This window comes from Folsomia candida, unplaced genomic scaffold (genome assembly GCF_002217175.1).
Source record: "Folsomia candida strain VU population unplaced genomic scaffold, ASM221717v1 Fcan01_Sc016, whole genome shotgun sequence".
NCBI lineage: Eukaryota > Metazoa > Arthropoda > Collembola > Entomobryomorpha > Isotomidae > Folsomia > Folsomia candida.
Window position 1 is genome coordinate 3,664,741 of NW_019091208.1, and position 28,000 is coordinate 3,692,740.

General features: G+C 40.3%; 1 protein-coding gene, 1 long non-coding RNA gene and 1 other non-coding gene across 3 annotated transcripts in view; 2 read left to right on the top strand and 1 right to left on the bottom strand.

The window, feature by feature from the left end:
- Positions 1-9,097, top strand: part of LOC110856546 (neuroligin-4, Y-linked) — a 44,506-nt gene extending 35,409 nt beyond the window's left edge. Inside the window, exons 13-20 of the mRNA XM_035857132.1 lie at positions 1,680-1,787; positions 3,043-3,294; positions 3,370-3,404; positions 5,255-5,601; positions 6,502-6,591; positions 7,012-7,344; positions 8,133-8,219; positions 8,283-9,097. Of these exons, the coding sequence (XP_035713025.1) occupies positions 1,680-1,787; positions 3,043-3,294; positions 3,370-3,404; positions 5,255-5,601; positions 6,502-6,591; positions 7,012-7,344; positions 8,133-8,219; positions 8,283-9,022 (1,992 nt within the window). The 3' untranslated portion in view covers positions 9,023-9,097. The remainder of the gene's footprint in view (positions 1-1,679; positions 1,788-3,042; positions 3,295-3,369; positions 3,405-5,254; positions 5,602-6,501; positions 6,592-7,011; positions 7,345-8,132; positions 8,220-8,282) is intronic.
- Positions 9,098-12,066: 2,969 nt separating this feature from the next.
- LOC110856547 lies at positions 12,067-13,970 on the top strand. The gene is made up of 3 exons (XR_004836401.1): positions 12,067-12,126; positions 12,203-12,247; positions 12,338-13,970. It is a non-coding gene; the product is annotated as an uncharacterized LOC110856547 (transcript).
- Positions 13,971-18,761: 4,791 nt separating this feature from the next.
- Positions 18,762-19,810, bottom strand: LOC110856635. Its single transcript, XR_002548592.2, has 4 exons — positions 19,705-19,810; positions 19,457-19,598; positions 19,353-19,382; positions 18,762-18,875 (listed from the first exon to the last, which is right to left on the bottom strand). It is a non-coding gene; the product is annotated as an uncharacterized LOC110856635 (long non-coding RNA).
- Between the last annotated feature and the right edge of the window lie 8,190 nt (positions 19,811-28,000).

Consider the following 28,000-nt stretch of genomic DNA (forward strand, 5'->3'; position numbering starts at 1 on the left):
GCCCTCATCATTACAAATTACAGAGTTGTACATATGTGCAAATGTAGATAACCAAATAGGTAGGTAGTCAGAGGAATGGAGGAAAAACCTAACTATGGTGGAGAGTTAGGAAAACCTCCATCACCTCTGGGAATGTGGCCCAGAGGTCCATTCGGCTCTGACTACCTGGACACCAGATAGGACAATGAATGATAGAGATCATAGGTAGATTCCATGAGATAGTGGTGATATCCAAATGAGGACGGCGTCGTGACGGCGGAAGCATGATGAGTGAAGGTTGTTGGGCGGGGCGTCCACGGACCACGAACTACCTTAGCACCCTCTCGGGCACGGGCTACGTGTCCCCTTCACGGTCACACAGTGTGACCAGGGCCGAGTGACACTACCCACTTGCCCCTTCACCCCTCACAGCACAACCGGGTCATGGGACCCCCGTAGGCCCGACTACGCTGCCCACCGCCATGCACGACCCCGTCCTCACTCTAACACCAACCACCCCCCACAGTCACCACCCCGACATACCAAACAATGACCTACCTGGGGGAGTCCTCCATGGCGTAGATCCTCCTGTGCACCGGGTCCGGCGAATCCATCTTCGCCTGATGGCTCAGCTTGTCGTTGCTGGGACGGGTGTGGCAGGGGGTGTCACCAGGCACGCAGGTGGGGGGTGTGAGTGGACGAGGCTCACATGGCGAAAAGCCTGGGACACACTTCACTTGCCCTGGCACACCCGCGACCCAGATGGAAGAGAGAGAATCCAGTTGCAGAGCGAGAGAGAGACACGTCGTGCACGGTTGGAAGCCAAGGAGGATCTGTTATAAGTACTTTATTAACGACTTTTTTGTAAATCGATGCACTGCTATGTAATTACCTAATAATTTTGAAAATTTTGGTGTATGTGAAATATGCAAGTATCAAATGAAACAAATTTAGAAATTTGGAAAAACTTAAAAGTTTTTCAAAATTTGACAGAATTGTCTTCACATGTTTTCTTACGAGAAATTGGGAAATTTTCTAAACCATGCCGTATTACCCAACAAAATGCTCAAAATTAACACGAGATTACATATGCGTCATCGGTTTATTGAAATACGCAATAATGAAGAACTTGCACCATTTTGCTCTATTTTCTATTTTGGACAATTTTTGGAATTTTTTGACATTTCCGAAGTCCAAAACTTGGTCTCCAAAACTAGTTAAAACGGTTTTGCACCACTGTCTTCCACAGTGGTTAAAATAACGAGCGAAACCCTGCCTTCGATCCTATCCATTCTCCAGTCTCCGAATGAATAGCCCATGCTTTACAACTCCCATAATAACTCCCCTCCTCCTCACTTAGAATTTGAGATGAAATAACTAATTTGTGAAATATTTACATCTCTCATACCTACTTTTACTGCCCCCCAACTCGTACATATATACTTGAAGAAGTAACGTTATACCATAGCACAGAAGCAATCCTGTTAAACACCAGTTTAACTTTGGGAATGGCTCTACTTTCGCAGTTAAGGAAGTCATTTCATGATATTAAAAAGTTGATCGTGACGAGATGCGCGCCGCATATGGCGAACGCGTCCAGCCAGATTTGTTTTTCCCGAGAAAAAAACGCCCGACTGACAACTACTTAAATATTTTCTAAAGAAATCTTCTAAAAAATGGTAATTTTTTTATTTCTTCAGGTGGTCGCCCCCATGACCAAAGTGGGTGACTTGCACTCACAATCTTCCCGAAGTCGAGCTTACGCCTATGTGTTTGAGTACCAGTCCAAATCCTCGGATTACCAACAGGTAAAAAACAATTTATTTATCGTGGCCCGTGGCACATTTGTCTTGTCACATTTACCTTGCCCCACTTTGCAACGTGGCTAAACACAAAAATGCTAATATATTCATACCCTCTACTCGAACGTGACTCGATGTAAAGGAGAAAGTTCACACGGCATCCATCAGTGGCCGCGGAAGCTTGAGGGGACAATGTTCCCACGATTATTCGATGTCCCCATCATCTCCCCATGTTATTCAAACCCCTCCCTCCCCTATCCTGCAATGTTATTGTTCCCCAGATGTCCCCACGGCTTCCGCGGCCACTGACCACACCGTTTATAACATAATATCAACCCGGCACAAAGGAAAGTGCTGCATATAAATAAGTTGGCTACATACATGCTAAATAAATATGCCATACTAAAGAAAACAAGTGCCCTACGCGTGCAAGAAAGAAAGCGAATGATGTGAAATGTAGAAAAGAAAATGGTTCTTGTTCTTTGTTCCGCTTATTTACGTAGCTGTGTGAGAGCCCATAGTTTGTTGAGCACGACGTCATTACGCCGCACACTAAATACAATTGTATTGCATATTGGGTTGAATCCATGGGGAGGGGTGGGTTCTTTTTTCTTTGTGTTTATTGGTTAATAACACAGCGGCCAAGTTCCGCTAGGAAGAGATCTTTTTGTCCCGATATAAATAAATAGACTAACAATTGGGGGTGCAAACCATGTTCAAGCCAGATTATTTTTTATCATTTGAGTTTGAGAGACTAACCCTTTAAGAGCAACATTTAGTACATTTGCACAGATGTGCAAAAATTCGCAGCGTTACGGGCGCTGCAAGTTCGCAAAAACTCTACGTTTTCAAGCGGATCCTGCGCCTTGCGGTAGTAACCGGGCTATTTCGCGAACTTGCAGCGCCCATAACTTGCTGAATTTTGCACATTTGCGCAAGTCCCAAACTAAATGCTATTTCTAAAAGACTGCTCTCTCAAACGGGATGGTCAAAAAATAATCTGGGTCGAACATGGTTTGCGTCCCCATTATAAGTAAATATTTCCCAGAATAGCCTGCATCCACGACATGACCAATATTATTAGCAGAGAGGACAAGATCAGAATTCATGATGAGAGAAAGTCCCCCTATTTCACGAATATTATTAGATGAATGTCAAGAAAATAGAGTATTTAAAAAAGTTGCACTTGTAGCAATTTTTTCTTACTGGACCCATCAATACGAATCAACTCGTCTTATTTTGCTTTTTCTTTTCCCCGCAGCGACTTGGCTGCATACATGGAGAAGATCTCGGATATGTGTTCGGAGTACCGCTCTTCTTTTACGACTATGACTCTGCTGACTCGTCCGGGATGATGAGGACTGACATTAGCGGTGGTGGTGATTATGTAGCTGCACCGATAGACGCGTCCTCGGAGAAAGTTAAGGCTGCCACCAGTGGAGACGAGAAGCCAGGCGAGTTGGGCTACTTCACGGGGAACTATACCTGGTACGAGGTCCAACTTTCACTCACGGTATGATAAAATCATATTAATTAAATGTTTCCTAAACAAATGTGAAAATATTACGTAATTCTATTAATCGTGCAGGTTATGAGACTTTGGGCGAATTTTGTACGGGTCGGGTAAGCCAAGAAAAAAAATTATGTTGCTAAATAGTTTAACAAGTTGGTTATGTAACGTGGCAAAAAAAGTGAGGGTGCCGTGCACTGTAAGAAAACAACAAGTTATATAATAATTTTTAATGACATGTCACCACTATTTTGGAAAAGCGCAGCAAGCACCAAACTGCTAGAGTGTGACATCTTTTCATTTATAGTTGAGCAGTGATAACAGTGTAACTTCTGACTGATAAGGGAATCTTGAGTACTGTCTCATCTCGATTTAATATATTATAGTCTTAATTGATACACAATTTAGTGTAGGTTAAACTTTGTCATAGAAGATACGGTAGAAAATCACGTTTTCGCGAAATATTTGGCGAAAGCTGGACCAGAACGTGCAATTTTTCAAATCCTTTTGCATAGCCAACAGCGTTCGGAGATATGAAAGAAATTTATAAATTATACATCCTTAAGTAATTTCGTGCTGTTGACTAGTATGAAAAAAAAGTGATGCAAAAATTTACATTTCTTTTTTAAATGAAAAAATCCGCAAAACTTCGTAAATTTGAATCTCATCGTTTTTTGAAATTTTAACAAAATTTAAATGTCTTCTTTTATGCACTACAAAAAAGTTTTTAAGAAATCAAATTTTTATCTTATAGTGACAAAATGGGTGGAAATTTTCAAAATTGGACAATATTTCACGGGAATAAAATAACATGAATGCTAATCTATTTTAGATGTTTTTCAAAACTGTTCGCTATATTTATTTTCAATTTTTTTCTGAATTAAAGCAAAAATGTGACATTACTTAAGGTTCCCTTGTGACCAAGCCTTTTACCTGACCTATAGCCGACCCTCTCTCTCTCCACACATCCTCCGACTCTACGATTTAATAAGTCTCACACCAACGCGAGAGTAATTTATTATACAAGTTGTAAAGAGAAAAGTTGTAACAAACAAGGAGATAAAAGATTCACCTGAACTGCAAAAAAATCCTTAGATTCCGCACAAGCAATAAGAATAACTTCAATTTTTCCTTGACGTTTCTTTCTTCATGGAAAATCTACCAACCAAGCAGCAGTAGGCACCACACAAAATATTGAAAGAAAGTTCGTGACCAGTGGCCGCGCAAGTGTGGGGACAAACTCCCCACGGTTATTCGATGTCCGCATCATATGATATAAACCCCTCCCTCCCCTATCCCACAATGTTAATGTCCCCACACCTTCCGCGGCCACTGTTCGAGACGATAGTGCGTAGCAGTAACCGACTGACTTTCTCTTTTCCCCAAAAACTATCTCTCTCCATCTTAACGTATCTCTCTCCCTCCGTTTAGTTTCGATTTAGCTTATGCTACTTTATTGAAGCAATACTTTCTTGTTTGAACAGTTTTTACTTACTTTAACTAAGGAAATGGAGGAGGATTTGGAATGGGAGAGAAATTTCCAAAGTTGTTGGCGAGATAAATAGAGCAAGAAATTCTGGACTGACTTTATCTTTGTAGGATCAGCTTTGAAAAAGGTTGTGGTGTTTGTGGTCTAGTGTAGTATACAGTATGCATACATACATATTTAACTCACTATAAGCCGAACATGCTCTTTTAGCAGTCTGTAAAATTACTTTAGTCACATAATTTTCATTTTACTTACCCTAAATCTGCCGACATGTAAATAAAATTAGGAATGTTTTCTGGGTCCAACATGCATACATACATATTTATGGTTTTACATACGACTTTTAGCCACCTACTTAATTTGCATACATACATATAAACGTATTAAATGAATCACTACTCAGGGAATTTGTGTGTGTGTGTGTACAGTTCGTTTAATCGAATTAACAATGTATGTCCTCCGTCTTCATTTCAGAAATCCAAACGGGGATTTGAAGTCCCAGATGAGATCTCAAATAAAAGGAGGAAGTCGAACCGCCCAACAGACGCCGTTAGGGAACGTGGAAACCGGAACCGGAGGCAGTCACCGCAACTTTGGTGGTGGTGGCGGCGGTATCAGCCCCGGTGGACATGTCCACGATGTTGTCGGAGGCGAAGGCGGTGGTGAGGCTGACTTTTCAGGAGGTGGAGGCCCACCAGACAATCGATCAGGTCACAAGAAGAAGCACCAAGGAAGCAGTATGACCGACCAGCAGTTGCCTGAGCCCATCGCGGTGGAGTGGCTTCAGTACGACTCCCTTGACAAAAAGTACCTCGTTCTAGGTAACGTTTTTAAGAAGAAGGCTATGGACATAATTATTTACTAACGAACCTCACGTCCACCCAGCAGCATCATAAGTTGCATGCAGTGGCAGCGGAAGGGTGTGGGGACAGAGGGACAGTGACCCTACTGAAATTTAGCAAAAGCGTATCATTCCTAGATTATGGTTTATATTTTAAAATTAGACTCTTTTTTGAATGCGTTTCTTATGAAGGAAAGGGTTTGATTATAAAATACAAACGTTAAGTCCCCCCTCCTTCTATTCCATAATGTCCCCCTATGTCCCCACAACTTCCGCTGCCACTGAAATTGTGCCGTTGAAGCGTGGGGACAGAGGGACAATGTCCCCACGATTATTCGATGTCCCATCACCTGTCCATGTTATACAAACCCTCCCCTAGCCTACAATGTTAACGTCCCCAGATGTCCCCACAGCTTCCGCGGCCCTTGATTGCACATGCTACTCCCAACTAATTAAAAAGTGAGGGAAGGAAAAAAATTTCTCCCTAACTCATCTTCCTCTATGCGTACCTAGCTCTATCATCTTTTTCTGCCATGTGTATCTAGCAGGAGGCCAGGCCATGTCTAAAAAAGTGCCTTTATTATCCACCCAAAACCCGCAAGAAGACCAACAACTTTTCCTAAACGAGGAGAGAGAGAGGGAGAGGGCTTACTTATAAATTACAGCTTTTTCACTCACATGGCAAACTTTCCCCCTTTCCGGATCATACATGTATGTACATGAAATCCCCAGTGAATGTGTCATGTCCTACTTTCACCCGCACACAAATACGAACACACACACGTCCGCCACATACGCGAACTACCAAGTTTATAAATAATTGCTTATGTATCTGCCTGCCTTTTCTTAATTTTTTCTTCTTCTTTGATAATACCGGCAGATCTGCGTCCAAGGATGAAATCTCATTATAGATCGCACAAATTGTCCTTCTGGCTTCACTTGGTGCCAGACTACCAGAAGAATGAGGAAGGTAAATTAAAGTTCGGTTGTGTTGTATACTCTTAGAAAACTGGTATTAAATCATTACTGACCAGAAGCACATATGTACATATGTGACACTACCGGCACTGGTAATAACGGGTATTACCAGTGCAGTAATGTTTTGGTACTAACAAATTTACTGCTCAGAAACAAACTACTACCAATCCGGTAGAAAGTTATTACCAAATCAGTACGGAGTATATATCTGACTATTCCAGATTTTTGACAGTACAATTTAGTACAGTAAATTTAAGCTTTCAATAATTTCCGAAAAATGCTCGAAAATGTTCCCTCAATTTGATGGAAAATGCGTTTGAATGTTTGCATCATAAATAGAACCCACGAAATACTGCATTTACTGCATTTTAAGCACATATAACATTATTCTACATCTAATCCAATTTTGCAGGCACCCTCATCACGAGTATGCACCACGGCCTAATTTTCTCCAACGTGAGCAGCAAACTCCATAACGATCCTCACCAACCCGCCGCTAACAACAACAACAATGATCCGGTGCAAAGTTCTGGGGAGAATTTATCAAAAGTATCTGTGATCCCGACCGTGTTCGCTTCCGGATTGTATGATTTGTCGCAGGGAAGTCAGAGCAGCAGCAGCAATGTTGCTCACCACCAAACTCGACCTCATAACTCATCCAGCCCTAACACACCAAAATTATCACCGGAGCTTCCCCGAGGACGTATTGATCACCAACAAGATCCAAAGGAACAACAAGATTCAGGTTACCATTCTTATTACCGACGTTCCTTATTTTTGTGTCGATATTTGTTTTTTTTTACAAAATTTGTGTTGACACTTGTGTAATTCCTTTCATCTCTTTTCTTTCATCTTTTTCACACACAAACAAACTCGCACGCAATCTTGTGCAGAGAGAAACCACCACGAACACAGAACACAGATAACTTTGTGGGACCTACCAACTAGCACCTCGAGGCGATCGAGAAAGTGAGATGACTTTACTTGACTCGAGAGTTTGAGGACCAAACCCATTTTAAAATTTTCTCTCAAAACAAGAGAAACAAGTTTACAACTTTTTTTTCCTCTGTTATTTATGTATGTTGCTGATACTGGTTGGTTGGTTGGTGGGAGGGTGGGTGGCAGGGTTTCGGGTGAAAGTAACCACGTGCAAGAAATAAGGGGGAGAAAGTGGGTTTTTGTGGGTGTTTTGACCGGCAAAAAATGCAAGGTGCACGAAATTACTTCCTGCCGCTATAAATACATCATACGGTTACATGGCGCACATTTCTCCCACTTTCTCCCACTTTCTTTCACCCCTCATTTCTCCCATTTCTTCCTTTCCACCCCGTCAAACCTAACAAACCTGCAAGACCCGCCACCCTGTCTTACGGCTTTGTTTCTTAAGACACTTCTGAAAACCTGCCTGGCCTGGCCCGACATGACACTTACTTTCTCCCCACGATGTGTGTGGGATGTCTGTAGTGAATTGATATTATTTCCGTTCCTTCCACCACCCTGACACTGAGAAATTTCTTTGATTTCTCTACACAGGAGAGACTCAGATTTCAAGCAGTGATGACGAGGAGGCGTCGACATTCGGATTTCAAACTTATTCCACCGCTCTGTCCGTGACAATAGGTATACGTCAAAGACATCCATATACATAAATACAGTAAATATCTATATCTGCTCACTTTCCAGCCATCGGCGTCTCCCTCCTCATCCTCAACATCTTGATTGTCGCCACATTTTATATCGAGAGGGGGAAACGTCTTAATGCGCTAAACCGATCCCACCCGTCAAACTCAGGAGGAGGATCAACCTCCCTGATGACGACGACCTCCCATCCCCACTTGGAACACCCCCTCCTCGTCCTCCAGCAGAAAAAGAGAGATCAAAGTTTACTACCAAGCACGACGAGCAGCCCGAGGCTTCCGCAGACATCATCATCATTGGGAATGCGATCTGCCACCTCGACTCTGAGAAGTTTAAAACGTCGCAAAGAAAATGGCGGGGTGGGTTTCGAGCTCGGCCTGCAAACGACTTTCTCCTCCTGTTATGTCGACATGGATATGGAGCAGAGGCCCACTTTCGAGTCATCCTTTCCTCGTAATGAACATCGTTGCGGCGGGAGTGGTGGCGGTGGCGGTGGTTGTATTGGTGGCACATCAGGTGCATTTGGTGATTTGCATTTACCCTCATCCTACGAGACAGGAGATGATGATGACGACGACGAGGAAAGACGAGGTCGACCCGCAGCAACATCTGCACCAACAGGGGAAAGAGAGCCTGGAAATTATGGAAATCATCCTATTAAAAGATACTCCGACTGTGGTGGTGGTGGTGGAGATAGGACGTGCACCATCATGAGTAGGAATCGTTCACGAAGGGCTATTAATGAACTTGGGATGTCAATCGATATGTCAGAGAGTGACACATGATAATTCTCACGATTTAAGAACATTGTACAATTGGAAAAATAAATTTATTTGTTAAAATGATGCATTTTAAGCTTACTTTATTATACCTGGTGACCCTTAATTAATTGTACAATTTATTAAGATACTTATCCTAATTAATGAAATTGGCTGCAGCTTCTCCACGTCCTCCGTCCTCGTCCTCTGACGATGTCAAATCGTCCTTCAACGATGGCAAATCGTCTTCGGACATAACATCGTGGGACGGCTCTTCGTCCGACGATGTCAGATCGGCCTTGGACGAAGTTCTGGCTGACATCTGCAAGCGTTTGATACGCCCAGTTTTGCTGAGTTTGTCAAACGGCTTTAGTTTACGACCTCTTTTCAAAGGGGTTTGTCCAGCAGCCTTGCGCTGTTTCCACAAACGCTTACGCACTGCTTCTGGGTGATCGGAGAGCTGATGTGCTGGTGTCAAGCCTGGTTTACGACCGGGTTTTCTACGTGGTTCTCCTGCCCGCTTCCGCTTGAGAGATTCGCGCTTTCTAATCGCGCCTGGGGTTGTGGAGAGCACTCGTGCCGATCTGTCACGCCTAATCACTCTCACTAACCCATCTATATTTACACAGGGACATGGGTTATGAACCTCACCTACTTCATGGCCCCTGCCGCAGGTGATGCAACTGTTTTGTCGGTACCAAGTGTTGCAACGGTCACGTGCAATCACAACACCGTCTTTCCCAATTGTGAGAATCAGATAGCGGGAATGATCTGATGTGATTGGAGGATCATCTGTGAGATCAACCCGGCATTGCAAGCCGGGTGGTAATCGAACCACATCGTAATCCAGCATTCTACTGATCTGACCTGTGAACTCACGAGTCCAAGGATGGACGATCGATCCACCTTCGTTCCTGCCCAGCAGCAGGTAAGATTCAATCTCCATTTGAATGTCTCTAAATGTCTTCTGCATTTGCCCGTACATCGGATCACCAGGGGAAATATTTGCATCACCAACTGCAACCCAAATGGTGTTGTTGGTAAATGGTCCGACATGGGTAAAATGTTCAGCAGTTGCATTCATTTGCAACAGCTTCTTGGCCCCCTTTACCATACCTGGAGTGGCATATGAGGATTCATAGTGAAAACCGAGCAGTTGGCAAGTGTAACCTTCTCTAGTCAAAGTCATTGCCACTTGGCGGCGATCATCTTCATCCAACGGAGCAATACGAATAGTGGGGATTGGTACACAACCAATATCGGGATGCGCAAAAATAGCTTCACCATGCCTGCTTCCAGGGACATGGTGCAGATGCCAGTGGGGGAAGACACTCCTAAGCAGCTGGTATGAGACGGACCCCTGTCTTGATCTTCCTGGTTCGTGGTGAGTTTCGATCAAAACAAGAACATTGAAGTTCCATCTCTTTTGCATCGCCACAATTTGGGTAGCTTTTTCCTGGGTCAAACCATTAAGATTGACTGTCACAATGCGGAAAATAAAGTTTGAGCTCATTTTGCAGAACAGAAAGACAAAACCGCACAAAGCAGTTGTTTTTAAAACCGCACAAAGCAGTTATTTTCAAAACCGCACAAAGCAGTTGTTTATTAATAACCGCACAAAGCAGTTGTTTATTAATAACCGCACAAAGCAGTTGTTTATTAATAAACGCACAAAGCAGTTCACAAATAAAAAAATACAAACTAAAATTAAAGAGCAAAATAAATAAAATAAAATCCGTTGGGGAAAACCGACGTTGTATGATACCAGTGGAATTCTACAAAGCACAAGAAATGATAAATCTTCATTAACATAATTACTTTGCTAACCTAGGTTTATGTAAATTAATTAAATCCTTAAATACCTGTGTTCACGAAACAACAATGCCGGTGAAGGACGATGGATAGCGGACACCACAAAGCAGATAAGAATCCGAAGTACGCCGCTCTGTAGACGGATGATTTCTCTTCAATGAACAAAATGAATAGAACATTCTTTGCTAACCTAGCTTTTAATTTAATTTAATGAATTATGCAATTTACCTCGATCCTAACAACCATCCACGACCATCAACGAAGCTGAAGACACGACAAAAAAATAAGAATCCGAGGTGTGCCGCTCTGAAGATGGATATCTGCATATTCAACCAAAAAATTACGATAAATTCTTTGCTAACCTAGCTTTATCTAAAAGAAATCTTACCTCAGAAAGCGACACCAGGAAAACTTTGATTAGGATGGAGGGAAGAGTTGCGGATTACTACAAGTACTTTGATGCGAAATATCTGTAGAAAATTCACGAATTATTATTATTTATTTATGGCTTACCAAATAGTTATTAATTAATTACAAATTACCAGGAGTTGTCTTTCGGAGGAGAGAGAAAACGTCTAGGTAGTCAGAAGAAGTGAGTGAGCGAGCAGCAGTGGTGGTGATGGGCTCTGAGATTCGAACTTTTGCCACCACTGCTGCTCGCTCACTCACTTCTTCTGACTACCTAGACGTTTTCTCTCTCCTCCGAAAGACAACTCCTGGTAATTTGTAATTAATTAATAACTATTTGGTAAGCCATAAATAGATAATAATAATTCGTGAATTTTCTACAGATATTTCGCATCAAAGTACTTGTAGTAATCCGCAACTCTTCCCTCCATCCTAATCAAAGTTTTCCTGGTGTCGCTTTCTGAGGTAAGATTTCTTTTAGATAAAGCTAGGTTAGCAAAGAATTTATCGTAATTTTTTGGTTGAATATGCAGATATCCATCTTCAGAGCGGCACACCTCGGATTCTTATTTTTTTTGTCGTGTCTTCTTCGTCTTTCTCGTCGGTACTGTTTCGCGAAGGCAAGGTAAGCATTTCACAATTGAATTATGTATTAAAAATAAAGCAAAAAAATATTGGTTAGCAAAGTTTTGAATTTTTGAATTTGAAGATGGGAAAGTACAACCATCAGGTGACGGTGAGTGGACTCCCGTTTGGGAGTGCATTTACTTTGACGGTTCCTGGTGATGCTCGAGGTGATGGGGGTGGGGTCGGTGCTCGAGGTGGCGTGGATGGGCGTGGTGGTCGAGGTGGTGGGCGTGGTGGTCGAGGTGGTGGGCGTGGTGGTCGAGGTGGTAGGGTCAGCAAGCCTGGTAAGTTGTACTTCAGGGCAATGCTTATTCATTTGATGTGTTAGGTTTGTTTAAATAACTGAATATTTTATTTTAGAAAAGCGAAAATGTATTCTAGCCGGGAGAGAGGGCATATCGCTGTGTAAGTGGCACTTGAAAGCCTTACCATGATGTTGCTTATATTATCCTCCAACCTAAAATTCATTAATTTTCATATTTGTTTATTTTACAGGGATTGTCCATATTCAAAAGATGAGGCTATTGTTAAACGTGATGCTGCTGACGAGAAGAAAAAGTCACCTTCTTCCACTTCTGCTGCTTCTACTTCTACTACTTACCACGTGGCACCGTTTGCGGGATGGAAACCAGGATTTGTGATGCCTCCTCCACCCCGTGTTGATGCTGAAGGCAATATGATTGTACATTAGCTATTTCCTTCCATTCCACTCTCTATATTTGTTATTGTTTCGAAACCTAATTCGTATTTGTGCAATAAATTACTTTGTCAATATTTGCATAAATTAAGAAAAAATCGGCGTGGAGCTTCGCCCCATTTTAACATTTTCCCATTTTTTTCAGTCATTATGATCCCAATTTTTCACCAGAATCTTCCCTCCACAATCTTGGGACAGGGTTGCAGATTGGGACAACATTTGTCGGGATTGAGGGTCCATATCAGCGCCACCAGAACCAGCAAAACCTAACCCACACCCCACCACCACCTCCACCACATTGCCATTTCAGACATCCTCCCCAACTCCAACACCTCCACAACCTCGGAGGAGGAGATAACAGCAACAGCTCTTTTGAAGAAGGACAAAGCTCCAGCCTCGGCGGAGGGTCAACCTGAGCAGCGCTGGCCGTTGTAATGTGAAAGGCGTTCCACTTCCACTTGATGATTTCTCCATTTCTGATTCTCCTCTTATTGAACTTGACTATCGACATCAAGAGACAAAGCTAATGCTTAATGGCCGCTTAATGGAATTATTGAACAAGTGCCAGCTGTAGGCAAGACCAAAGAAGAAGGAGAAGGAACAACTCTAACGTCGTCTCTCTTCCAAGGGGTTCAACATCCGGAGACTTTTTGGCTTCGCACAACTTTCTCCCACTTCTACAAAGCAAAATAAATAGTGCCTTAATCTCAATACTACGAACACTACTATGCCTACCACCACTCTCATCGTGCACACAAGAAATCAGTGGCCGCGGAACAGAGGGAAAATGTCCCCACGGAAATGCGATGCCCGCATCATCTGCCCATCTTATACCCATCCCTCCCCTATCCTATAACGTTAATGCCCCCACATGTCCCCCCGGCTTCCGTGGCCACTGCCCCACCGATGCAATATATCAATGGCCATCATCCCCAACACGGTCTATCATCATCATCATCACGGCCGTGGCCTCATTCTTCTCGGGCAGACTTTTCTCTTCTCGTGTTGAGTGCGAGCAGGAAATAAATGACATTAACCATCAAGAGTGTACTAATGAGAAATTCCCTCCTGCTGATGCTCCTCCTCGAAGGAAGACTAGACACGTAGAGTGGTTCGGGTGGTGAGAGAAAGTAGTGAAAGTTGAAAGTGAAAGTGTGAGAAAATGGAAAGTGTGTGCAATTCTAGGGAAAAAAGGAACTCGTCTCAATTCTCTGACACACTTATTAAATTATTATCATTACAAGACATTTTTTTCATGTTAATCTCATTTAGCCCCGTAATTTATTGTGTGCTATGGATGTATGTATACCCAAAGATATTGCTATATATGTATGTACCATCTACGTTTCAGATTATATACGCTATTGTTGCCATGAAGTGAAATGTTATTACTTTAATCACGTAATAATAGCCGTTGTTGTATCATTGTCATTCTTGTTGTCCTTAATTATTCGCTGTGTCATGATGATGGGGTGCCATTAGACTTTGCAACCCTGTAATTTATTTAGTCCATTGTTCCTCAAATTTTAATAATCCCAATAGGGTTATGAATTTGACATCATTGAAGTGAACGGGGATTAGTAAGTGCCGCATCAGTCTGGATAGAATGGATTATGGCACCCGGTCTGTCCTCAACCAGGGACAAGGGACGTTTCTCAGCGGGTAATCTCAGATTTTGGGCAAACTGGTGTCAATCGAGGACAAATTTAAGTAGTATGAAATTTGCAAAAGACGCGACTTTCAAATTTGCTCGTTTGGCAGATAAATTTGCATCCGAAGAGGAGAAAATGCGCAGTAAATTCGAAAAGTGTAAAATTTGTTAAATTATTTATGGCCCGTTTTCTCCTCTTCGAATGCAAATATCTTCGCTATATTTATGCACTAGGAAATCGTGTCTGTTGCAAATTCATAATAATTTTCGAACAATTGGCACAATATTAATAAAAATTTGAGAGCATACGCTGAGAGATTTCCATTGTTAAACTTTCTCCTCTTGAAAGAACACGATGAAAACGAGATTATACATTTTGCCATTATTTTCCAGCCTCTCGCGTTGACGGGGAATGGCTAATTAATTCGAGCAACCTGCTGTCCCCGTCAGTCTGATTTGTTGGAGGACCGATTGATTTTTATGGTAATTCGTAGTGGCCAATAACATAATAACTGCCATCCATCCCGCCACTTTAATAACGGCAAATCATTAAAATACAGTAATCTGTTTTGTTTTACAAAATTTCGGGCATACTTCCAACAGTAATTAGCCCATTGACGGGAAAGTATTGCCTTGCCAAATATTGCAGGAAGGAAATGTTGATAGGCTTCAAACTCCCTCTTTCCATCTCGGTGAAAGTTTGGCAGCAATATGTTTAGATTTCAAGGCATACAAGTCCAAAGAAAATCCAGAAATATCTACCAACTTTTAGAGAAAAGAATAAACCCATTTTTACCCCTTTGACGTAATACGTATACATATGTGATTACCAGAGGGCGGATATGTATTTATGGAAAAAATGCTAAAATATTTACGAAATATGTACGAACAAAACATTTAAATTTTAGCAAAATTTGTATTTCTGAATTTTATGGTCTAGTTTTTGTAGTCGAATTTCTTTGAGTAGAAAAAATTCGTTCCGAATTGTGAAATATTTACAAAATATACATATTTTTGAGAAAAATATCTTAAATAGTTACGCATTTTTCGAATAATAGCGGAAACATTTATAAATATTTATAAATACATCTAAAAACCTAGAAATATATAACAATATGTGGAAATATTTTGAAATTTTTGTGCTCTATGCGGTTAGGGAACACACCCACAAAGCTTAACCGTCGGTCGTCATTAAATAAAAAAAAGTTAAAAAATAAATACATATCCGCCCTCCGCTGATTACGTCTCTTTCTTTCCGCTGTATACCTACGATTTTGAGTGCACACTGCACAAACAAAATTTGTCGAGTGAAAATAAGCAAGGAAAATCTTTAGTGGAGATGACACAAAGGCATTTGCTCTGCTGCACATGGTCACGACTTTTTCCCCTCTTGTGCACCTTCTCAAAAGCGAAAGCTATCCATTACACAACTAAAGGTACAACTTAATGGCTTCGAGTAGCAGTAACTTCCGACATTACGAAACACAAAGTTACCCTAAGTACTTTTTTTCTTCTCTCGGTACGTCCGTCGTCTTGAGAATTTAACTAAGTCGTGCCTTCTGTAATACATATTTGCTCAAATAAGTTTCCTTTCTCATGGTCTTATCCGCCGACAAACGCTTTCTCACAACATTCTCACATCTGTTCAGCTCAAGTAGCCTTGAACAATATTTGGATTGCTGTATGTATGAAAACATGTCGTTTCTTTGGGCTTAAGAAATAGGTAGGGAGCAGTGGCCGCGGAAGGGTGGAAATGTCCCCACTGTTGTTTGATGTCCCCATCATCTCCCCATGTTATATAAACCCCTCCCTCCCCTATCCTACAATGTTAATGTCCCCACACCTTCCGCGGCCACTGATAAGTAGAATATTTTAAAGATTTGTATGTAGGTATAGAAGATTTTTTTCCAGGTAAAAATGCTGCAGAGAAAGAATGATGTGAGCCATTATTGTAGGAAAGGAGCCCGTTTTTCTTGAAAAAAGCTGTACCCAAATCATCACGAAAGTTACTCATCTGTGCCAAAAAATATATGAATTTATTTATTTTTGCACCGTTGTTCATCATCTCAGGCCAAGATATTTGGTAAAAATACACGAATTGAGGACAAGTACTGAAATGGAGAGGACTTCACCTCGGTGGAAAGTTGGAAGGTATACAGTAACCGAGTAAGTATTATGGAAGTACGTACGGACCTGCAACAGTGAGACTAATGTGACGGAAGAACAAACAAAGTCTGGTCGTCGTGGAATGAGTGAATAGCCAGTTAGGGACTCGGTCGGCAGTAAGTTTGGCTGGATTCCCTGGACTTGAGATTTTGCACCGACTGCACACACTTTCAACTTTTGGAGATATGAGAATTTGGTTTGGTCGGATTTGCAGCAGGAGCTCGTCGAGTTGGATGGATGGAGTTGAGGAGGAGGAGGAGGCTTGAGGAAGAATAGCGACGGCTAATGTTCTCATTTGAGATGAAAAATACGTTAATCAATCTTCTTATGAGGCTCACTCTGCTTTTCCCACAAGGAGAAAGTCTGACTCTTGTCTTTTATCGGGGCAAGAAATAGGCTCACTGAGGAGGAGTACGGGCCACCTTGTCAATGCCGGATCTTGATGCCCTTTGAATATGTTGTAGGACTATGAGTTGAAGATCTGGTAGAGTCGCATATATGCTCCGTATTGGTGTACATTTGGTAAATAAATTTTTACCGGATTGGTAGTAGTTTGTTTCTGAGTGATAAATTTTGCAAATTCCTAATGTCAAATTATCTGAATCAAAATATACCCCGAAAATCCAATTTTGTTAAGATTTGCATAATTTGTACATATTTTTGATGTCAAATAGTGGCTTAATCACACTTAATTGCAATCTCAGCTTGTTGAAAATTTAAATTTTTTCTCATCTTTTAAAATTTTATGACCAAGACATCAAAATCTGGGATTGCAAAGGTCGTGCGTATTCCTCCTTAGGCTACTACTGCACGTACGTATTCCGTATACGTATGCACCATCACCAAAAAAACATTTCCCAGTGTGATTCTAATGTGATAATTTCCTCTTCTCCTTCTTCTGCAACTTTTAGCCGTCCTCTATCAAACACCTTTATCTTCATCCTTCTTCGTAAACATGGCGGCTGTCAGGCTGGGCGAGAGACAAAGAAAGCGTGATTGCAAATGAGATATACAATAAAACCAGAAAAGCCAATGATTTCCAAACAAGTTACACCATTTCGGACAGAAGTTGGCCAAACAATGCAATTTCCTCGGATTTTCAACACAATAAGATTTTCTAATAAATGCAATACACGTCAAGCAAGGGTACAGCCTGGTTGCATTCTATTTTTCAGGGTGTCGGGTGCAATAAGTAACCACGTGCAAGAAATAAGGGGGAGAAAGTGGTTTCTTGCGGATAGTGTGACCTGCAAGAAATGCAAGGCACGAGAAATTACTTCGCTATATTTCATGATGTTTGTGGCAAGGTGGCGCACATTTCTTGCACTTTCTCCCAGTTTCTTGCATTGCACTGCAAGAAATGTACATACTCTGCAAACCCGCAAGGAATGAAACACTGCTAATTTCATAAAATGAACACTGCTCTACTTATTTTTAGACACTTTTGCAACTGAAGAATTTTATTTTGCTGTTCTATAAAATTTTAACATGTTGGTACGATCCATACTTTCCCGTCCCATATTTTCTCTTTGCGAGACATTCCTTTTTCCCACCGGATGAACAATGCAGCAAGAAGATAATTAAATTATGACCATGCAACTTTCCATCATCTTTTATTCATTCGTTCATGTATACAAGCGATAGTCCGGTTTATTTTTATTTTTCCCCCAAAGAGAAAACAACCTTCGTGCCCAAAATCAATGGAGAATTGAGGAATCAGAACCCGTCATGGAAAAAGAAGAGGAAGATTTTTGCGATATCACGCGTACTCAGGACCGCTATCAACTTATATTTTTCGCTGAACAATGTGCAATTTACTCCCGGGATGAAACATGTGTCTCGTGCTGGTGAAAATGTGCTAAATATTTGCAAAATAATGAGACACATCTTTCCTGCAAATAATATTCAATATTGGCAAAATTAAATATTCGCAACTTTTGTTAGCACAACTAATCTGCTTCCCAAGTTTTCGCGAGTTTTCGTGGTTGCCCTCACCCTCACAACAAAGTGAAGAAAGAGTCGTTTCTTCTAGAGAAAGTGAAGTTATGCTCGTTGTCGAATAACCATTGACTCGTCTCTCGAGGGATTAGAGTTAGGTCTACTGCAGGCCATTTGCATTGAATAAAATTACCCCCAGTTTCCCCCAGTAAACATTTGAGATTCAACTTTTCCTAAAATAATGGCCAGTCACACGGTCCTCTTGCTCCTTGGGATTGGTGGTCCATTGAATACAATGTAAGTATTTAATAAAAAGTTGGGCAGCAAACATTGTGAAGAAGGAAATAGTGATTTGATTTCGAGAAATGCGAAAGTGCCCCACCATCAGAACCCAAAGGGCATAAAAGTTGGAACGACTTGGCCTATATTTTAGAACAGTCGCTCATTTAGTCATTTGCAGATTAATTAACCGGAATGAGATTTTTTATTTTCTGTAACAAAATTTAATTCATGAGGGGAAAGTATACTTATTTGGTTTGTGAGTTAGGGATGCCAAAATCACCCCAAATTCCAGTAGTGACCTTAATAAGTAAAAATGATTTAGTGAGAAATCAAGCCATTTCAACCTTAACGGTAACGTGGGACTCGATAAGTCATCTCCAAAATCAGCACATTTTTAATAATTTCTCGGCGCTGGGGAATTTATTTTAAAATTAAAATATTTGTAAATTCCCAGCGCCGAAATATTTCTGGACAACAAATTTATGGTAAGTTGATTGATAAGTAGGTCGATTGATAGAATGGTGGTGAGTTTTTAAGCCAATTTCGGCGAATTTCAATTTTTTCGAAGACTTCCTAAATTTGAGATCTCCTCTTTCAAAACCTCAAAATCTGGAGTGTATATTTAAAAAAAATTGGTAACAACTTGGTCTTCAAGTTTGTCGTCCAGAATTTTAAAAATAAATTCCCAGAGCAGAAATATGATTACAAAGACAAATGCTGAATTTGACCATGAGTCATCGAGTCTACTTTAATTGTATGTTCTATGCAATTCTCACCATAATAGGGAAATGTCCCATCGTAGTAACCTGTATAAGATACCCATTTATGTAAATATTTATGCACCATATTCCATCGAATCTATTAGATAAACTCTGCTCACCGCTGTAATAGTACGGATAGTGCCAACCACCCCACCCCCACCCGAGAATTCTAGGTCTCCTCTGCACGGGAAGATTGCTATCCTCCGAATTTAATGGGCCACAAAGACATCCTCCCACAAAGCACAAAAGTATGGCAAATATCTATTCAAAGAAAAAAAAACCTGATCAATATTTACCACCCACTTCAAATTCTATTTTAAATCGTGAACACTTTTTCTGATCTTATTGCATAAATTCGGAAATTTACCAGCACAAAGTCTTTCATGTTTTTATTCCTGTGGAAAAAAAATATGTCGTAAAGCTCTCAACTCAACTCTTTCGACGGAAAATATAATGCTACCCATAAGCCCGTTAAGAATCATTGTTTTATAGGCGGCTGGCTGGCACAACTGCCTCAGCAATTAAGGTTATCATGATTTTGATATTATATATACGTCATCAACTGAAGTGAGAGTACTAATTTTTTTGAAATTGCTTTTTCCACTGGAAAAGTTGGATTCGTCATCGGCCGGCGTATACATAATTGGATAAGCTATTAAGAAAAATGCATTCGAGATAATTCCTTTATTGAGTCGTAACTATACAAGATTTAATTACGGCCGGAATTCCATTACGCCTTTTGAACCCATTAGTGGGCGTTTTTATGATTGCATAAACTATTCCGGTGTCAAGAACTATGGCTGTAATTTTGGTTGTGTAACACTTTATAGATGTACAAGTGCGCAAAATGTAAGCGTTAAGGTGCTGTTGTATGAAGGTTTTGGATTTGAATTTTTGTCTCAACTTTCCCTCCAAATGAAACCTGCTCATCTCCGTGGATTTATTTACAAAACGAAGATTTTATTGCATCCAAAAATCGAGAATTTTTAGGTTTGCAAAGTTAGGAGATTAAAGTTCTATTTTTTCCAATTTCCAAAAAAATCAAGAATTAACAAATTCCAATCTCCTAACTTGTTAAATCTAAAATTCTCGATTGTTAGATGCAATAAAATCTTCGTTTTTGTAAAAACCACGGAGATGAACACGTTTCAAAATCTCTATTTGAATACATACACACAAGAAGGGAAAGTTGAGACACAAAACTTCAAATTCAAAACCCGCATACAATTCCACCTTAAAGACATACTTGAAAACTAGATTATTGTAATTCCCAGACTGGAAACGAGTGGGTGGATGTGAGTAAGAGGCGTATTCTTAAACAGTATTTTCATCGCAAGGTGTGTGATTTCTCACTACTTAAAAACTTAAATAAACCACATTTTCTCCAAAGTTTATGTCCCAATTCACCAGTCAATTTTGGATTGGACCGCATTGATGACGGTGCTCGAAAAGTGGTGCTGGTTGAAGAAAACTTTAAATCATCTCCCCTCTTTCTGTGCGAATTAAAGAATAGTCGTCCACTTTTTGGTCCCATGGTGAATTTTTGAGCAGGCGTAATCCATGTAAATCTTTCTTTTTTCGAGTGAGTGAGTGACGATGGAGAGAAAAAATAAATGGACTCAGAGTCCTTTCAATATTCAATCCTCTCCTCAAGTCCCAGAGCAGTCCTCCTCAGTCCTTACCTCACTCACTCCCTCACCTAAACCTAAACCGAGCTTAGTCAAGTTGTCTTCAAAAAATTGTTCATCCTTTCCAACTTAAACTTCTGGCTCGCCTACTACTTTCTCTTTTCTCCGTCTGGGCGAGAAGGTGTATGTATGCACGTACGTGTAACCAGAAGTTAGTGAATTTGGGTCCACTTGACTCCCTCCTATATCTCGTCATCACTTTTTACACTGTTAGAAATCTGGGATTGATTCATAGGTATTAAAGGTGCTACCCGATAGATATTGAAATTATACCGATCCCTGAAAATTTTCTAGCGATGTGGTAAAACTTTAATACCAACCGATTACTGCAGGGTATTACTTATCAGTACCACTTTGGTGGAGTTATACATGAATACGGCTTGGTATTATTTTAATACTGGATTTCAAAGTGTGAAACATCAGATCAAAAAATTGGTAAAGTTGTTTTTAATAAAAAGTAAAATATTTTACAATTTTACTTCGAATTCTTAAAACGGACAAGAATTTCGTACCAAAAATTAAATTGTTTTAGAAATCTGGTATAGCAATAGTCACGCCGGTATTGGTTTCTGGGTATTAAAGTTGCTACCCGCTTGGTATAAAAATTACAAGGGTCCATAAAAATTTGATACCTACCTGTATATGGTAAAACTTTAGTACCGAGCTGTTACTACATACACCGTATTATTATACTCATCAATACCACTTTGGGAGAGCCATATATTCATACCGCTTGGTATCATTTTAATCCCAGATTTCTAAGAGTGTACTTTCTCTCACTTTTCCAAACCTGGATTGGCAAAATAATCCTTCTCGTCTTGTCGGACCAAAAGTAAAATATTTCAATTGTGAAAGCGGATCATCTGGAATTTCCTTATATGTAAAATCACTTTTTTCCAGCACATCTTATTTTTTTCTCGCTATTCGCTTAAAATATTGATATTTCGTCGTAGAGTTTAATAAGTTACAGTGCATCCGAGGAGGAGGACGACACCGAGACTGGGAAATTCTTTTCGCAAAGGTTTGCAAGGAAGGCTGAGACAGAAAATGAAACAAATTCCCTTCTCTCCTCGTTTGTACCGGGTAACAATGTGAAAGGCAATTTTTCATCCGTCAACCGTGGATTATGGGAGAGCACGGCCAACCTCACTTTCACTAATGCTCCTCACCCACCCAGCCAGCAATATTAGTGCTACAGCAGACAGACAAGCCTTTTGGCCAGTCCAACCAAAGTGAGGAAAAACTCGGGCAAAGAAAAGATGTTGACGAGATCCTGGCTGGAGCTGCGGGTTGGATACGGGGATTCCTGTTTATATTGAATATTTTGATCGTCCGTCGAATCCAAAATTTCCCACGGTCTGGGAATGTCGTGCACTGTTAAAAATCCGGTAGGGTTACATATGTATTCCGTACTGGTATGGATTTGGTACTAATCTCCTACAGGATTGGTAGTAGTTTGTTTCTGAGTGGTAATTTGTCATGCATTATCACATTACTAATGTCCGTTATTACCATTGCTGGTAGAGTCATATATAATCAGTAATGATTTAATACCAGTTTTCTAAGATAGTCCGTACTAGTATTGGTTTGGTAATAACTTCTTACCCGATTGGTAGTAGTTTGCTTCTGAGTGGTAAATTTTTCATTACCACAAGATTACTAAACGGTAATGCCCACTATTAGCAGTGCCGGTAAAGTAAAATATCTATATGCTCCGGTCAGTAATGATTTAATCCCAGCTTTCTAAGAGTGTGGTAAACGCTCCTGCTTGGGCACAATTTTAGCTAAACTTTGCTCCCAAAAGAGTGCAAGGACCGGTGCAAATTGGTGGTTGCTTATTATTACAAGATACGCCCGACATAGATACATCTCTCTTTTTTTATGTGGCTCACTTTTCCCCGTGCATACATATCTTGCGACAGTTTGTTTTCATTCACGTCTCAATCACATTCACATTTTCCTCATTTTTCTCCATGTGCCCATTCATGTCACGACTTTTGTGGGATTCTGCGACCAAAAATTCCGAATTCAAAGAAACGACGACGAATGGCTCACTCTCACTTTTTCACATTTGTTGATTTGCTACTAGGCATCCGTCTCCTCGTTTAAGATTTTGTGTGTCGGTGGTAGGCAGCTCCGTGTCCCGCTTTCTTCCTCCTAAAGGGAGAGATCATTTGTTATTTGTTATTCATAATCTGTCACACGGGAGGGAATTTCGGGTGTCGCTTTAGATTTGAAATTTATCTTGCTTCACATTCTCCCCTATTTTTTACTGTCCTCCATTTTGCACCCGGTGAGGAGGAGATGGATCAATCAATTATTTCGTTTTCTCATTAAATTAGCTTGTTTCGTCGCGACGACGAGGACGACGACGTGGCAGAATAATGGATGGAGGCACGAGTGAAAGTGATGCATGAACTTATATCCGCATACATTTTTTACATTCTCATGCATACATATGAGAGGTGCATGCAGCAGGGTCTACCTCATTCATACGTAGGGACGCGTCCAGGGTTTCGCTCTGGTTTTAATCACACTGTACAAAATAACAGTTCAAAACTGGTTTTAGACATTGAATTTTGAACGTCGCGAATATCCAAAAAGTGTTAAAAATCTGGCAAAATGCTACAACTTCTGAGTCTTTCGATAATCCGTTGACGTGTGTGTAATCTCTCATTAATTTTGAGCATTTTGGTGTGTAATAAGGCTTGGTTTAGAAATTTCTCATAAGAAAACATATTAGAACAAAAGTTCTTCCAAATTTCGTGGTATTACACACACACCAAAATGCTCAAAATTAATGGGAAATCACATATCTGTGCATAGATTTGCAAAAAAGGTTAATAAAGAACTTGTAAAATTCTGTCCCATTTTCCAGTTTAGAACGATTTTCGTCATTTTGGCCACTTTTGGACTAGACATTGTCCAAAATTAGAAATACTGCACACATCCACCTCACCACCATCAAGACTGACGATAAAGAGACATAATAATATATAGTGGAATATACATCAAAGGGTTTTCGGAATTAAAATAAAGAGCCAGCCACGACTCACCGAAGCAAATTCTCTCAAAGAACGCATGTACATATGTGCATAGAAGTTGGAGTGGTGAGTTTACAAAATGCTTTCACCGACCGACCTGTTTCACGTATCACACAGGACCAAAAACTAATTAATTTGCGAATGTCACCTTCATTTTATTGCGCCTAATTCATCATCGTTACCAAAGAATTAGCACGACCGCGTTTGAATCAGTGCATTGTGGAGCAGTAAATACAATTTACACAGCTCTTTACTCACTCACTTTCCCTTTTACTTTATTACTTTGCTCCCCCAATCTTTATAAGTCATTAAACCTCCTCGTATTTCAAACTCGATCTTTCTTGTTGCATTTCCTTCGTCATTATTTGATCCTCGATATGGCGAAAAATAGCGCGAGTAAGTAGTTACTGGCACGCAGGCATCATTATTAACCAAAGTGCAGCAATTGCAGTAGACAAGATTTGGAAATTATCATGACACGGTATGAAATGAATTGTTCATTAGGTTAGAGGGTGGCTTTGACATGCAATATATTCATTAGAGGGTCGTTATTTTTGACGATATTTAGATAATGCTGTATACGGAGCACTATCTAATCGATTGAATTTTATTTCTTATTATTTACTGTGTAACACTACGAATGGAGAAGTAACTGAGCATTTCTTGCACCTTGCATTGCCTGCATTTCTTGCGTTTCTTGCACCTTGCATTTCTAGCATTTTGCATTTTTGCGTTTCTTGCATCTTGCATTTTGCATTTTTTGCCTCTCTTGTACCTTGTATTTCTTGCACCTTGCATTTTTTGCGTTTCTTGCACATTGATTTTCTTGCACCTTGCATTTTTTGCGTTTCTTGCTTCCTTGTGCAGGAAATCTAGCAAACCTGCAAGAAACAACACACTGAATAACACCCAATAACGAACCAGGAAGTAACGAAGCCTCAATACCGTTACAATCCCGGGCTCATTTTTGGCCGTACACCTAATATTGATTTTCTTTTTGAACAGATAACCAAACAAACAAGGTTGTGCTGTGGGTAACGGAGAGTAATCCATTATTGCGGAATTCTTCTCAATTGGGAACGAACCGTTTGTAAACATTTGTACAAAGAGTTAAAACCCACAGAAAAAGAAAGAATTTTGAATACATAGATATATAGATCAAGTTCCGAATTGAAAGGATGATGACTTTCGTTCATACCATGAAACTGTTTACGCCACAATTTCATACCGGAAGATGAAGCCAATTTAAAACTGGGAACATTGTAAATTACACTTCTGCCGGTGGTTTGGTTTGGGTTTGGCTGTGTTGTTTGTGCCAAGCTCAGAAATTGCCTACTTTTCCTTTGCTCCTCTACCAAATTCCCCATTGATTACATCCGTGTTCTCGTTGGTTTTGCTTTCATTTGCTTATTTACTAAGGGAAAACTAATGATTTTGTAGATGTAATAATGACAACGTACTGCCGCGTGTGTTCATTTCTCCCCACTGATTTCTCCACTTGAGAGAGAGAAAGCGACCTACTTGGTTTGGTTTCATTTTCGATATCTCCTCTCTTTAGACGATATATTTTGATAAGGCTTGGTCCTGTTTGGTTAGTTTAGTTGGGTTGATATTAAAATCGTAATGGGAATGAGAAGAAAGATTTATGGGGTAATTTGGATAAATGCATGGACAACTTTCACCAGCAGTGAGTCGAGACCCAGTCTAAAGTTAACGCAGAGTTGAAAATACACCCTTAGAAAAGTGGTATTAAATCATTACTTAATCATTATGTACACTCTTAAAAAACTGGTAGTAAATCATTACTGACCAGAGCACATATATGACTCTACGGGCACAGTAATAAGGGGCATTACCATTTAGTCATGTTGTGGAAATGAAAAACTTACCACTCAGAAACAAACTACTACCATGGTAGAAAGTTATCACCAAATCAATACCAGAACAGCGTATATATCTGACTCTACCACATTTTTAACAGTGTACTCACATTTCCAAAGTTCTCACGAAAACTTACTCCTTGATAACTAACTTGCGTCCTCGGTCCCATTAATTCTCTCATTTTATTTATCATTTAATTCTATGTATCAAAAAGTCAAAGAAATCAGCACGAGTCATTATTAAACATATCCCATTCCTTTGTAAATAGTGTTCTTTTGTCGAGATAAGCTCCCTCCGACCACTTGACAGTCGTTGGTCGCAACTGTTTCAGCAGCAGTTTGTGAATGGAATCGATAAAGGAGATATTGCTGATGAAGTGGTATTTCCCCCCATAAAGCGTCCAACTTTCCTCATCCGCTCATCGCAGAATGGAACACTTGAGCAGAATGGGGACCAAGCAAACTACGTAGCACTGGGCAAAAATAAATGAACCGAGCAGATAATACTGCCAGTTTTATTTTTACAGTAAAGTCCTCCTTCCGACGGAACGCGGGGCGTAGTAGCAGTCAACAAAGTCGTATGTACGGGTACAGGAAATGATTTAGGCATGCATTTCCAAGTTGGTGACGACACTCCTCAGTCAGGATTAGCGGAAGAAAAAACTTGCTTACGGAGAAAGCAGGATGGAATTTGAAGAAATTACCGTTAAAACTATGTAGCTGGACAGAGAGGAAAAGAAAGATTTATCTTTTCGGAAGTACACCTCAAACGTCACGGTCTTAAAGATGTAGTAAAAGGGTTGTCAATTCGTAGGATGTGGGATTGCCGACAAGTTCGTGAAACATGGATACATACATACGCTTAACGCATCTGCCCTCATTCCGTCCATCAGTGCAGCTTACAATGGGGGTCTTCCAGCGTATGCTCACGGATTTTGAGCAAATTAGTATCAAGATATCGCTAATTTAATTAATACGAAATTTGCAAAAGACACGATCTCTCAATGGTGTGTTTGGCAGAGATATTTTTGCATCCGAAGAGGAGAAAATGCGCCTTAAAGTTGACAAATTTTACCCTTTCCAAATTTACTGCGTGTTTTCTCCTCTTCAGATGCAAATATCTCTGCCAAGCGTGCTTATTGGGAGATCGCGTCTTTCGCAAATTTCACATTAATTAAATTCGTGATCGATTGATACTAATTTGGCAAAAATCTGTGAGCATACGCTCCGAGACCTCCATTGTCAGTGGAGAAGATCAGTGAAAGCATTGTTACAGCCATCAGTGCCTGGTGATGAGCTGCTGACACTGCAGATAATACAAATAGCAGCGTGTTCCGGACTTGGTCCAAGCTGCCCATCAAAATCATCATCATTCCGCATACTCGCTTTTTTATTCTCACAAGTGTAAGGTTTTAGAGTTAGCACTCGAGATGACAGGAGAAGAAGGCGAGAGACAAGTGGACCACATAAAATGAGAGAATAAAAGCTGGGGAAGGTCCGTATTCAATATTTTATTCTATGAAATGGCAATAACTGCCGGCAAGGCGGAGTTACAAGTCCACAAAGTTTGAAAATTATTATATCCACTTCCTCAGAGTTTTCCCACTTTGTTCCCAAGTAGATATTTGGAATATCAGATTTAGAAATATGTAAGTATGTCAGTAGCCTACTTATAATGGGGGTCTCATAGTGTATGCGTTCAGATTTTGACTAAATTAGTGCCAATCAAGCACAATTATAATTATTATGAAATTGCCAAAATACACTAATTGACAATGCTATTTGCATCTAGAGAGGAGAAAGCACGCAGTGATTTTGGAAAGTGCAAAATTTGTCAACTTTAAGACGAGTCTTCTCCTCTTTGCAAATGCCTCTGTCAAATCTGAAAATTAGGAGACTGTGTCTTTTGCAACTTTCATATTAATTAAATTTGTACTCGATTTGTACTAATTTAGTCAAAATCGAATAGCATACGCTGGACCTCCATTATTATTAGAAGTTGAGGAATTTTGTGATGTATATATTTTGGATTATTTTTCTTTTTTGATGTA